The 12,976-nt window shown below is 37.1% G+C and overlaps 1 protein-coding gene across 1 annotated transcript in view; it reads left to right on the top strand.

Annotated features, from left to right (window-relative positions):
- Positions 1–12,976, top strand: part of LOC137034085 (cytosolic phospholipase A2 gamma-like) — a 51,957-nt gene that overhangs the window by 272 nt on the left and 38,709 nt on the right. Inside the window, exons 2-4 of the mRNA XM_067406690.1 lie at positions 1,756–1,835; positions 3,961–4,078; positions 11,895–12,037. Of these exons, the coding sequence (XP_067262791.1) occupies positions 1,756–1,835; positions 3,961–4,078; positions 11,895–12,037 (341 nt within the window). The remainder of the gene's footprint in view (positions 1–1,755; positions 1,836–3,960; positions 4,079–11,894; positions 12,038–12,976) is intronic.

Raw genomic sequence — 12,976 nt, 5'->3', positions numbered from 1 at the left:
ACTGACAGAGTGTGTCTGCTTCCCGAACAGTGATAGGAAGACTGTTCCAAAGTTTAGGTGTTAATAGAGGTAGATCCTTCTCCTATTTATCAGCTGGCCTGATTTCTGAGATCGCAATAAACGTGAAGGACTATAATGCTTTAAGAGCTCGCTCAGGTACTGTTGAGCTAAACCATTTAGTGCTTTGTAAGTAATTAGCAAGATTTTAAAATCTATACGATGTTTAACAGGAAGCCAATGCAGTGATGACAGAACTGGGCTAATATGGTCATACTTCCTACACTCTAAAAAAATGCTGGTTGGGTTGGGTTAAATATGGACAAACCCAGTGATTGGGTTGTTTTAACCCAGTGGTTGGGTTAAATGTTTGACCCAACCTGCTGGGTAGTTTTATTTAACTCAAATTGTTTAAAAATGACTATATGTCTGGCTTAAAATGAGCCCAAAATATGTTGGAAATTAAAAATCAGACACATAATTACTAGAGGCAACAATAATATCAAAAGGTGAACATTCATTAAAAAGCAATTTAATACATTTAATTATTATTAATTAAACATATTAATAAATGTTAATTTCCAACCTATTTTGGGTTCATTTTAAGTGATCAATAAAGTAATTTTTAAACATTAGTTGAGTTAAATAAATCTACCCAGCAGGTTGGGTTTAAGATTCAACCCAACAGCTGGGTCAAAACAACCCAATCGCTGGGTTTGTCCATTTTTAACCCAACTTGGGTTGTTTTTAACCCAGCATTTTTTAGAGTGTAGTTCTAGTAAGAACTCTAGCTGCTGTATTTTGTACAAGCTGTAGTTTATTTATCAAGTGAGCGGAACAACCACCCAGTAAAGCGTTACAGTAATCTATGCTGAAATCCTCACAGATACTGATAGTTTTGACAGAAAAGTAAGATTTGAGATCGGCCTGTAATTGACTACTTTTCTAGGATCAAGTTGTGTTTTTTTTAATAAGAGGTTTAATAATAGCCAATTTAAAACTTTTTGGTACGTATCCTAGTGATAAAGATGAATTAACAATATTAAGAAGAGGCTCTATGACCTCAAGAAGCATCTCTTTCAATAGCTTACTCAGTCTAACATACATGTTGTTGATTTTGATGATTTAACAAGTTTAGACAATTCTTCCCCTCCTAAAGCAGTAAATGAATTGAATTTTTCCTCAGGGACACTACAATGCACTGTCTGACACGATACTGTAGTAGACGGTTGCATGTTTATAATTTTTTCTCTAATATTATCAATCTTGCAAGTAAAGAAGTTCATAAAGTCATTACTGCTGTGCTCTTTGGAGACATCAGAAGTTGAAGCTTTGTTTCTTGTTAATTTAGCCACTGTATCAAATAAATACCTAGGGTTGTGTTTATTTTCTTCTAAAAGATTTGAGAAATAAGCAGATCTAGTAGTTTTTAAGGCCTTTCTGTACTCAGTCATTCTCTCTCTCCACGAAATGCGAAAAACTTCTCATTTTTCTGTCTTTTCATGTCCCCCATCTCCACCCCTAATGCTGATGTCTTGGGAGTTGTTTCAGAGCCCTTCTGAGGTGGACAGTAACAAAGTACATTTACTTGAGTATTATACTTAAGTACACTTTGAGTATCTGTACTTTACTTGAGTATTATTTTTTTCTGGAAACTTGTGACTTTATCTTCACTACATTTGAAAAACAAATATCGTACTTATCCAGTGCGGTAGTCTAGTTTTTTGTAATGAATATACTGTGATTTTTCCCTTCCAGCCTCATACTCACCCATCCTACAGACACCCCATAAGCACCATCACATTCACTAATGCATATAGTATGCAACTGATCCACAGGTGATTGAGAGCATTCTGAAAGACTGCTTATGTGTGTGTTTTCAACATGTTAATTTAAGCAACACAAGACTTTAACAGCCAATGACATTTACAGCTGAAGAGACTGGACTGATTATCTAACTCAGCTAGTTAAGATCTACATTTAGCCTTAGATGTTATATGAATATGTCATCATAGTTAGGCATTTTGATTCACAAGCTTGCGATTTGATTTAATATCAGTTATTTTGGATATAATTGGTTATTTTGGATAATCTCTCAACTAATGCTGTGGAATCAGTTGGTACTACATTAATATTGAAGGTTAAAATGAACTGATTTGTATACAAACTTAAATTACGCTTAAGGAAATTTTTATAATAATAACGTTATAATAGGCCTACTAACTTTAAAATTATTTCTACTCCAATTCATTTTTTGAAATATTACCATTGAAATGGTGGCTGTCAACTTGACGAATTTATTCAAACATGCATTATATAGTGTCACGTCTAGTTTTGGTTTCGTTCATGTTTCATGTGTTCGACATCGGCTCCGGCTGGATGCAACCGATTGGCGAGAGAAACTGAAAACGGAGATGTGAAGTCGGACACTTTCTGCTTCCTGTAGTGATGCTTGCACTGCGTTTACATTATCACAGCTGAAGTGAAATAAATGCAATATTTGACTAATGTTTCAGAGATATTTTCATTCAGTACTTTATGTACTGCTTACAGTGTATGTTTTTACAAGAATAAACTTCAACATACACATATATTATTTAAATACCAATGTAGTGGGGTCTATGTTTTTTTTTTTTTATCAGCTCCTCCCCGCCTGCACACGGCTACTCTCGCCGATCGGCTTCATGTTTACCATGCTATGCCAAGTCTTTGTTTTGTTTCTTTGTTTGATTGTGGTTTAACCTTGTAAATAAACTGCACTTGGGTTCTTGCCTACAGTGGATCTTTATTACATTACATTAGGCTATTGAAGGTAAATGTGACGTTAGGTGACATTTACAAGCTGTTTTATTAACATCGTTCTGCGGTTGAAACACTGAGCAATAACAAGAGACATGATATGGATATCTTGTACTTTATCTTTTAACATACTTTCAGATGTTTATTCATGTTTGTTTCGCAATGTGTTAAAGTGGAGGAGAGGATCAGTACACATGCTCTTCACGCTGCTGCGTCTCTTGAAGTTTCGCAACAGCGATCTGTCACGCCACATTAAAGAGCCCCATAATGGTATTTGTTTTTTATTCTGTAGTAAAATAGGTAGAATTTGAAATATGAGACTTTTTTCATGTCAAAAGCAATAAAGCACAAAGCTCATTGTGATTTATTGGATGGTTATGTATTATCATGCTTTTTTTTAAGTGGAAATCCTTGATCATTTGTATTGGGTATATTGTGTATACCTGCGTATCACACAGACTACACCACTGTACTTTTCACTCCACTACATTTTATCAAAGTCCTCAAACAGAAAGTCGTTACTATGTAGCAGCTTTGAAAATCAGTGGATAACTTTTTTTTTTTTTTTTCTTCTCAAAAATGTGGATTTTTTATTTTTTTTTTGCAGGTGACCGCCTATCAATAATCACTCTTACAGGGTCATGTGTAGTGAAGTTCAGTGATTGCCCAGCATTTTTTATGCATGTTTTAGCATCTGTACTTTTACTCTCAAGTAATAAAGGTGTGTACTTTGTCCACATCTGCCTTCTGAGAGTCGACAGCTGCTGTGTTGCCATCAGTGAAGTCTCAGGATTCTGCAAGATATTACAAGAACAGTGAGTATATGTTTTAAAGCTTTTTACAACTTCCTTAAAAGAAGCTTTTATGAAAAAGTTAAACTTTCATGAGTTTGAATCAAATTATTTATACATTTTAACTATTGTCAATTGTTTTATAGATGGGTGGATACATTTCAAGGTAATTCTGCTCAGATTCATGGAAGCAGTGAAATAAGTAGGCTACTGTACTGCAATACTTACACAATATTAAGTTTATAGCAAGACTGGGAAAAAAATCATATAATAACTGATCAAAATGAACTGCAAGCTAAACTGTATTTAAATCTAAAACAAACACATGAAATAATAGAATGTGATGTTAAATTCAGTCTGTCTGTCTGTGTAGAGAATGCAAAAGTGAGGTGAGAATCGCACACTCTCTGAATCAGAAGGAGGAATTTGTAGCCAGAAGGAGAAAGACTGTTCAACAAAGCCTGTGGAAGCTTCACATATATGTTCCTTTGGTAAAAAATCTTATTTTATAAATATCTGCCAGCACCTTCTCGAAATACAAATACAAATATTTTTGTGGCCAATGAACATCACATGTTTGCAATACAATCTGTGCGCATTTCAGAATAAGGTGTCAAACATTGCATTTCTGGGTTCTGGAGGACAAAGAATAGAGGGTTTTCTGGGATCCCTACTGTAAAAATGAAAGGAGCCTCAAATATCCTGTCGGGTACTCAAGAAACTTCAAAATGTATTTTAAGTGCATCAAAGCTCCTATAATAGGGTTACTGGTTAAACCATTGACAGCCTTTGCAGTTTTTGCAGGAACCTTTAAAGGACTGGACGGCTGGGTAAAAAGTGACAGTGAAGAGCGCTGCATTTTACCCAAAGATGAACAGTTTTCAACTCTCAGCTACCAAAAAATAAATATATAAATAAAAATAAGACAAGGGCAAGGCAAACGACTTTGTGAAATATTATTATTCTACATAATGCATTAAAATGCAGTATCATCAGTTTGCCTAAAAGAGCACAGAACGTTTTGATGTTTTTACCATTTACACATGCTAGGGAGCAGGTGTACATTTATTTTGTACAATCTAAAATTTTGATAATATGAACATTTTTATGAATCTGAAAATTTACATCAGAACGGCTTTACGAGCGATTAACACAAAAATTTGTTCTGCTCGTGTTTCATGATTAAAGGTGATAGAGAGGATTTTTTGTCGACTGAGAATCCAAAGACTGTTACTGAGTTTTTGAAATGAGCGCATGCGTAAGAACAGCCCCCCTCCTTCACAGCATTTCAAAGGAACGCCTCCCAAAACTTGTGCACGAGTATTGGAACACGAGTGTTTACCACCGGCATTCGCTCGCTGTGTTGTGTTAGTGGATTCATTATGTCGGACTCACCGCAGGTAACTCATAATCTGCAGTTGTTACTCCCGTCTCCTGACAAAAACATTGCATGCAGCACCTGTGAAGTGTGGAAAGTTACTGGAGAGCGCAGCCGCTCGTCTCTCACAAGGAACGTCATGGCAGTGATTGACAAGCCAGAGGGCCAATCGTTTACGCGATGATCGCGTAAACAATTGGCTGATGTTTTTAAGGCCCTACCTCATGCACAGATGATGTATATTAATATTATTCCTTTCAGTGCACCTAATAAATAGTCTTTTATCAGTTAGTAAAGACAGTTTCAAGTAATATTGCAAAAATGTATAAAACAAAACATCCTCTTTAGCACCTTTAAGAGCCTGTGAGTGTAAATTAGCATGGTTTGTTTGCTTCTGGTATCTGATCGAGCTTTTGGACCCGAGGGCTGTTTCATAAAACAAGATTTGAATGCAAGCCTGGCTTATTTTGGTAAGTCAGACTTATTGATTCTGTTTCTGTTACATGTGCCCTGGGTCCGTGCTCTATTTTCATTATATGGACTCTATTTCCCACAATTCCTCACCTAGGAACCAATAATGCACTCACACCTGTTTCCCATCAGTGACCCTTTATAAGCTGCACTCACACACAGGGCTGAGTCATAGACTGTAAAAAAATATGGACGTAGTGTCCGTGACATCACCCGTAGAGTTCTGAACAGCAGTTTTGAGGCAAAAATGAGGCCGCTGCCATCTTAGCTGCGTGTCACCGCACGTCACTCCCGATAACTGAAAATGGGCAAAGAGGCGGGACATGGTTGAACTGAGGTGCCATGGTTACTGAAACCACGCCCGCCTAGCTCGACGTGACCATGTTAGCAGGCAAAGGAGATACTATCTAAAATATTAATATTTTACTGTTTACTGTAAAAGGTTTATTTTAAAGGTTTACTGTCAATCTACGGCATCTTTTTTACGATATGCTCCAGCACCAGTAACTTAATTGAAATTTGTGTCAGGTTTGCACATGACAACACAAAAATCAAACGGGACTTCATACCTTTATAATGAAATAGTGATCGCGAAATAAATCCAATCCGTTGCACTTGGGTAAAATGTCCATGAGTGTCCATTGGAAAAAAAAACAAAAACAGTACTTTTTGTCCACAAAAGCGTTAAATCCATGAAATATTAATATATTATCCATTGTTTGCATCACATTTCTTCTGAATGATCTGCTCTCCATCATCGTTCTTCAATAAATTATGCAACCTGGGCAGCGTTTATGTTGTAAAACTGTATATGATCATATATCTCACAAAAAAAAAAAAAAAAAAAAAATGAGCCTGCGTCCAAAATGCAGCAGTTTTAGTTATAATATCCAAGCAGTGCTATCAGAGTTTGTGGTGTCTTGAGAGACATATTCTCCAGCCATAGTAGTAAATCTCACAAACAATACTTTTAGCCAATGCCATGACGATCCTTTCCTTCCGCATGCGAGCACATCTACACATCTGTCTCGACCATTAACGCAGCAAACCATATTATTTTATAATTGTATAAAATAATCCCGAAAAAAGCACAAACACGGCAGAGATGCCAAATTCAGCGGCTGGAATTAGCTGAGTTAAAATGACAGCTCACAGACAGCAGCGCGATCCACCTGTCACTCAAGTGACCACAACTTGAACTTTAAGGCTTAATATAATTCAAACAGATGAGTTATAAAAAAATTCACCCCCCTCAGAGTTGTCATGAACGGCAAAATTAGCTATATAGACCAAAACCACAATTTGTACCAACCTGTAAACATGTTTTGTTTCTGCTGTAAAATTGGCCAGTTTAACATGGGACTCAATGAGATTCTGCTCTCTTTTGGAGCCTGTCCCTAGCGGCCAGTCGATGAATTGCAGTTTAATTCACTTCCGTATTGGCCTCAAGAGAAACTGGGGGAGGTTGCCGCTTGGGCTGAGTATTGATTTTGCCTTGTATTCTACTAGGGATGGGCATTTCAAGCAAAAATAATATTCGAAGAGCGCTGGGAATTATTCGATTATTATTCAAATTATTATTATCACACAAACAGAGAGAGAGGGAGAGAGACCATTCACGCTTTCAAGCTGTATGCTATTGATAAACTGTTTAATTCATTGGGGAATATGCCATCTTAACTCAAGCCATATAATGATTGTAATGTGCAGAAACATATTAATATGTTCATTAATACAAGTGAAAGTAAAATCCACACGGCCATTCATAACGGTGCGAAGCAGAGTGAGCGTTTTAAATTAATTCCTACGTTGAGCTTCCATAGGAATTAACTGAAAACACTCGCTCTCCACCAGTTGACACGCACCATGAATGACTGATGGGATTTTACTTAAACTTTCAAATTAGCGCCAATTCGGGAGTGGTGACAAGTGATGATACCGGTGTGTTGTTCCTGAACACCGGCAACACCGACTATCGCAGCAAGCCTACCTCAAGCCATATTGATTTTGCCTAAACGTGTTATAACATTGTGAACAGCCTGAATGACGGCACTTGTGTCATGTGAACATTGATTTTAACGTCTCTGTTATATGCCACGCTAGTCTGTGTTCTACTGTTGTCTAAGAGTTGATTGACAGCTTTTTAGGTGCGTTATTGGCAGCGCGCGCCACCCTCTGGTTACATGAACGTGCCACCATTGAAAACAGAGGATTTTTTTTAAGACGACAATCGCACAACCTATTCGATATTCTATAATTAAATCAACTAATCGAATATTCGAAAATCGTGACACATCCCTATATTCTACCTTGTCTCTGTGTTCCTTGTTCCTTGTTCTTGCCTGCTGTGAGAACAGGCTATAAATGATTCGCTACAAGCAGCATCCTCACGTGATAAAACCGACTAGCCTGGACTGGACGGGACTCCTTCCTTTCTGTTTACAGACATGACGTAATGACGCAAAGACGAACAGCTGCATGCTCAAATTTCCCACAGAAATCCACCAAGTCGCTCTTATTATAAAATATTACTACAAGCTTACCGTTGTGAATCGAGACAAGATAATTAGATAGTTTTGAACACACTGGCTGGTTATGTACTTGCTCAAAAATTGATTTTGGATAATGTTTAACCAAAATAAGTTACGAACTGCAGCTTTAACATAAAAATTTTATATTATACAATATAACTGAACAGGTTGTTTGTAGGTCTATCTTGTATCATTTATCATTGTAGCCTATATATAAAATGAAGCGAAGGCGTTTTCTCTGGGCCAAGGCTCATTTAAAATGGACTGTGGCAAAGTGGAAAACTGTTCTGTGGTCAGACAAATCAAAATTTGAAGTTCTTTTTGGAAAACTGGGACACCATGTCATCCGGACTAAAGAGGACAAGGACAACCCAAATTGTTATCAGCGCTCAGTTCAGAAGCCTGCATCTCTGATGGTATGGGGTTGCATGAGTGCGTGTGGCATGGGCAGCTTACACATCTGGAAAGGCACCATCAATGCTGAAAGGTATATCCAAGTTCTAGAACAACATATGCTCCCATCCAGACGTCGTCTCTTTCAGGGAAGACCTTGCATTTTCCAACATGACAATGCCTGACCACATACTGCATCAATTACAACATCATGGCTGCGTAGAAGAAGGATCCGGGTACTGAAATGACCAGCCTGCAGTCCAGATCTTTCACCCATAGAAAACATTTGGTGCATCATAAAGAGGAAGATGCGACAAAGAAGACCTAAGACAGTTGAGCAACTAGAAGCCTGTATTAGACAAGAATGGGACAACATTCCTATTCCTAAACTTGAGCAACTTGTCTCCTCAGTCCCCAGACGTTTGCAGACGGTTATAAAAAGAAGGGATGCCACACAGTGGTAAACATGGCCTTGTCCCAACTTTTTTGAGATGTGTTGATGCCATGAAATTTAAAATCAACTTATTTTTCCCTTAAAATGATACATTTTCTCAGTTTAAACATTTGATATGTCATCTATGTTGTATTCTGAATAAAATATTGAAATTTGAAACTTCCACATCATTGCATTCTGTTTTTATTCACAATTTGTACAGTGTCCTAACTTTTTTGGAATCGGGTTTGTATATATATATATATATAATGTATATATGTATGTATGTGTGTGTGACCTTTTGGTTTTTCTCTGGCTCGGTTTGTCTCACCCTTCAATAACACGCAACTCAGAATGCGGATGATCTCATTATTTATTGTCCTGCACAGAGCAGTGGAAGAGAGAGAGTAGTAAGTAACGTTGCTTCAGCTCTATCCACAGCAGTTCTCTCTAGCTCTGCTGCTATCAACATAACAAACAATTCGGCTTCTTAAATTTAATGCTTTGTTATCGTATAGTAATTTTTCATTATCAATTAGGAATATGCATAGACAGAAATATTATAATATATTAAATATAAGATAATCATCCACTTTATATTAAACAGAATAAAATTAATAGAAATGGCATTTTTTTCGTAAAACAACATGCTCTACAAAATAGTAAATTACAAAAAAATACAAAAACAAATATAGCTGCAAGCAGCAATTACGGGGCCAAGCACAAAAACAGCACAAGAAGCCAACCAACATGGCCGTGAGCAATTAAAGACCTATTAAGATAATTTTAGCAAAATAGCTGAAAAATGATATATACTGTCAAAAGTAAGGATTTACTTGTTCATCACTTTCGACTAATAGGTGGCACTGTGACCAAATTAATGTGGTATGGTCAGAGTAAAGTGACAATGACACTTGCAAAGTTTGGTGTCACTATGTCAAAGCATTGCAGAGATACAGCCTCAACAGTCATTTTGGCAGTATAGGAAAATGAAATCCATAAGTTTTTGCCGGCATGGTCTGAAGATGATACGATTAGATTTTGGTGTAAATTGGACCAATGGTCTAGGAGGAGTTTAAAAAAGTGTGATTTTGAAGAAAATCAAAGTAGTAGAGACAACCGCGACAATCTCCTTCTAGTGCCGCTCATGCAGGCTCAGCTCAGGTGCCGGTCGCGTGCAGTGCTGCAGCCACGTAAACAGTTTGCCCTTCCCCTACTGACTTTCACTTTCGGACGGGTGCCCGAATATGGAAGTGAATGAGGCTTTGCAAATTTATTTATTTATTTATTTATTTTTTATCTAGGCCTACGTGAAATTCTGCATCCACTGTACGATTTTTTTATTTATTTTTTTCCACCTCGGAAGGGCAACGTGAGTCGAGAAGGGCATATGGGCAGTTGCCCGGGCAACCTGAGCAACCCCCTTGTGCACGTCCCTGCCTTGAACTATGATATTTATCCCGTTATTATGATATTTAGTCTTGTTTCCTGGGATCTAATTTAAGTGCATTTTATTTAAAGCTGCTGTCCGTACGTTTTTTTGTGTTCAAAATTTACAAAAATTATATAATGAGAATGTACAACATGAATCCATTTTCCAAACCATGTTTTTGTGTTACCCTGAATCATTATGGTACACTTATAATAATTGTTTATATTCAGACTATTTCAGACCGGACTGGTAGGACCTGCCGCATAGTATCACAGTAACTGCGTGACTCGCCATAGACATAGACGGAGAAAAGTACTTCCGGCTACAATGTTCTTCCGCAAGATGTGTACAGTTCTGTTTATAAACCGCTAGAGGGCCAAAAATCGCAGACTGCAGCTTTAAGTAAAATTATCAATATCCACCAGTGTGGTAATAAAAATAATCTTAATTCAAACAGAAAACAAGATTATTCGGAGTGTCTATTACTAAGTACAAATTTACAGTAGCTCCGCCCACCAATGTCAGACCAGGTTAAAATTGACGCACATTCTTGTGGCTGCAGTGGTGTAGACAGTAATATGTCAGAAGCGGAGAATTAACTTGTGATGCGATTGACTGGGTTCGAATCTGGCTTCTGCTGAGCTCACTATTCTCCCTTTTCCCATCCCATATCACATCAGAAAGGCATTTATTTTCAGTAAAAATGAAGAAAATGTTCTAAATGTGGAAGCAAATTGCCTAACGAGTGTTTAATAATGATAAAATCATTTACACTCTTATTATTGCATGCTGTTAAATTTTTATTTTTATCTTTTTTTTTGCATGTGGGATACCATGAAAATGAATATCAGTTCAGTAACTTACCATTCTACCAGTTTTCACCTTTGATATTATAACAGTGATAAGAATTAAACTTGCATTGACTCAGATGTATGCGGACGTCCTTTTGTCATGTGCTGTTGCCATGGTGAATCGTAATATCAGAGCTCCATTGATGATGGCTTTTCATAGTCGTGGTGCACGCGCTTAACTCGGAGTCAACCTACTCAGAGTCGATTGAACTAACTCAATTCAGCTGTTCTGAAACTGAAAACTCAGAGTTTCCCATTTCAGGGTAAGTCAACTCAGAGTTCAAGTTTTAACTCAGAGTTGGTTGAACCTCCTTATTGAAACAGGCTCCTGGACAGGTTTGAGAACCACTGACATAAACATAAACAAAGTTAATTTTCTATTTGGTTCAGTTTTTCAGTTTATTTATTATAATTGAAGTTAATGGTAACCATAGTACCAACATGAAATAACATAAAAATAATTAAAATAAAAAACTTGAAATTTGGTTCCTGGAGGCATCCAAAGCAGTTCCACTCAATGCTTCAAATAAGAGATCCTCAGGAAACCTGAGTGGTTCCTCAGAGAACCACTCGTTTTGAAAGGGAGCCTAGAGGTTCTACAGAGGGTTCTTTCAATGTGGCAAAGTGAATAAACCCAAAAGGTTCCTCCAGGATCCTTTCATTTTTACAGTGCTTCAACTCCCTAAAGTAGGTCTTCTGGACTGTGTCCTTTATCTGAGCATCCTAGATATCTGTCTGGATATACTGTTCCTTCTTGAAATGACTGACAAATGGTTCCATAGCTGATGAACATCAGATACAATCTGTGTGCATTTCAGAATAAAGTGCCAAACATTGCATTACTGGGTTCTGGAGGAGGACAAAGAGCCATGGTGGGATTGCTGGGATCCCTGGATCAACTCCAGAAAGCAGGTCTTCTGGACTGCATTCTTTATCTGAGCGGAGTCTCTGGATCCACCTGGTACAAACAGACAACACACATGTTGCACCCCTGGAAAGACAAGACTCCGTCTTCTCCATTTTACAACTTTATTCTTCTCAGTTCAATGTTGGAGTTCGTATTTACACGCAAGGATTTCTCTATACATAGCCTACACACACAATTAACAGTGCACGTTCGCTCTCTAACTTTTTTTCTGCTCGAGGACTCAGGCTGATGACGTCACTCTTCTGCTCACCTCTGACGTATCGGTAGCAAAACCAGTCAGCATAATTTAACACAATAGAATTAGAATGTAATTTTGACGTAGTCCCCTTGCAAAACTAAAATTCACATCCGAAAAAAATAAATAAAAATAAATTATAACACATTCCTAGCGTGCAACACCCTCCCCCACTAAAAAAAAAAGTTAGATTTAACAATATCAACAATCTAACTTTCGATGAAGGGTGAGTTAACAAATAAGTTTTACTTTTCCACACTATACATTGTAGAGTAATTGGGCTCTATTATTTTTCCACACTTTTTTTCCTTAGCATCAACATCACATAGCATCAACACATGACTAAGAGTCCATAGTCCATTAGTATTAAAGGGTGCATAATCCATAGAAGTGTTGGTGGGCCCCCCAAATCTTCACACAGGGACAAGGAAAATACCATTTACACCCGTTTCTTGTATTCCTACATATTTTCAGCTATGAGTTTAACCCCTTTTATACGGTAAGTGCATACGTAACCATTATTACACTACTGTTTTATTTCAATATACTCAAATAATAGCCCATTTCTGTACTTATTATTTATAATAATTGCACAGATAACTTATTTTGTAACTTCTGCCATGAACTATAATTTGTTAAATGTTAAACTAAATTAGTTATGAATTATGAACTAAAACTTATGAATTTGTATCTCTGTGTTCCTTTTCTTTTAACCATTAGCAATGATAGAAAGGATA

This window comes from Chanodichthys erythropterus, chromosome 13 (genome assembly GCF_024489055.1).
Source record: "Chanodichthys erythropterus isolate Z2021 chromosome 13, ASM2448905v1, whole genome shotgun sequence".
Classification (NCBI taxonomy): domain Eukaryota; kingdom Metazoa; phylum Chordata; class Actinopteri; order Cypriniformes; family Xenocyprididae; genus Chanodichthys; species Chanodichthys erythropterus.
This window is presented reverse-complemented; position numbering and strand designations above follow the sequence as displayed.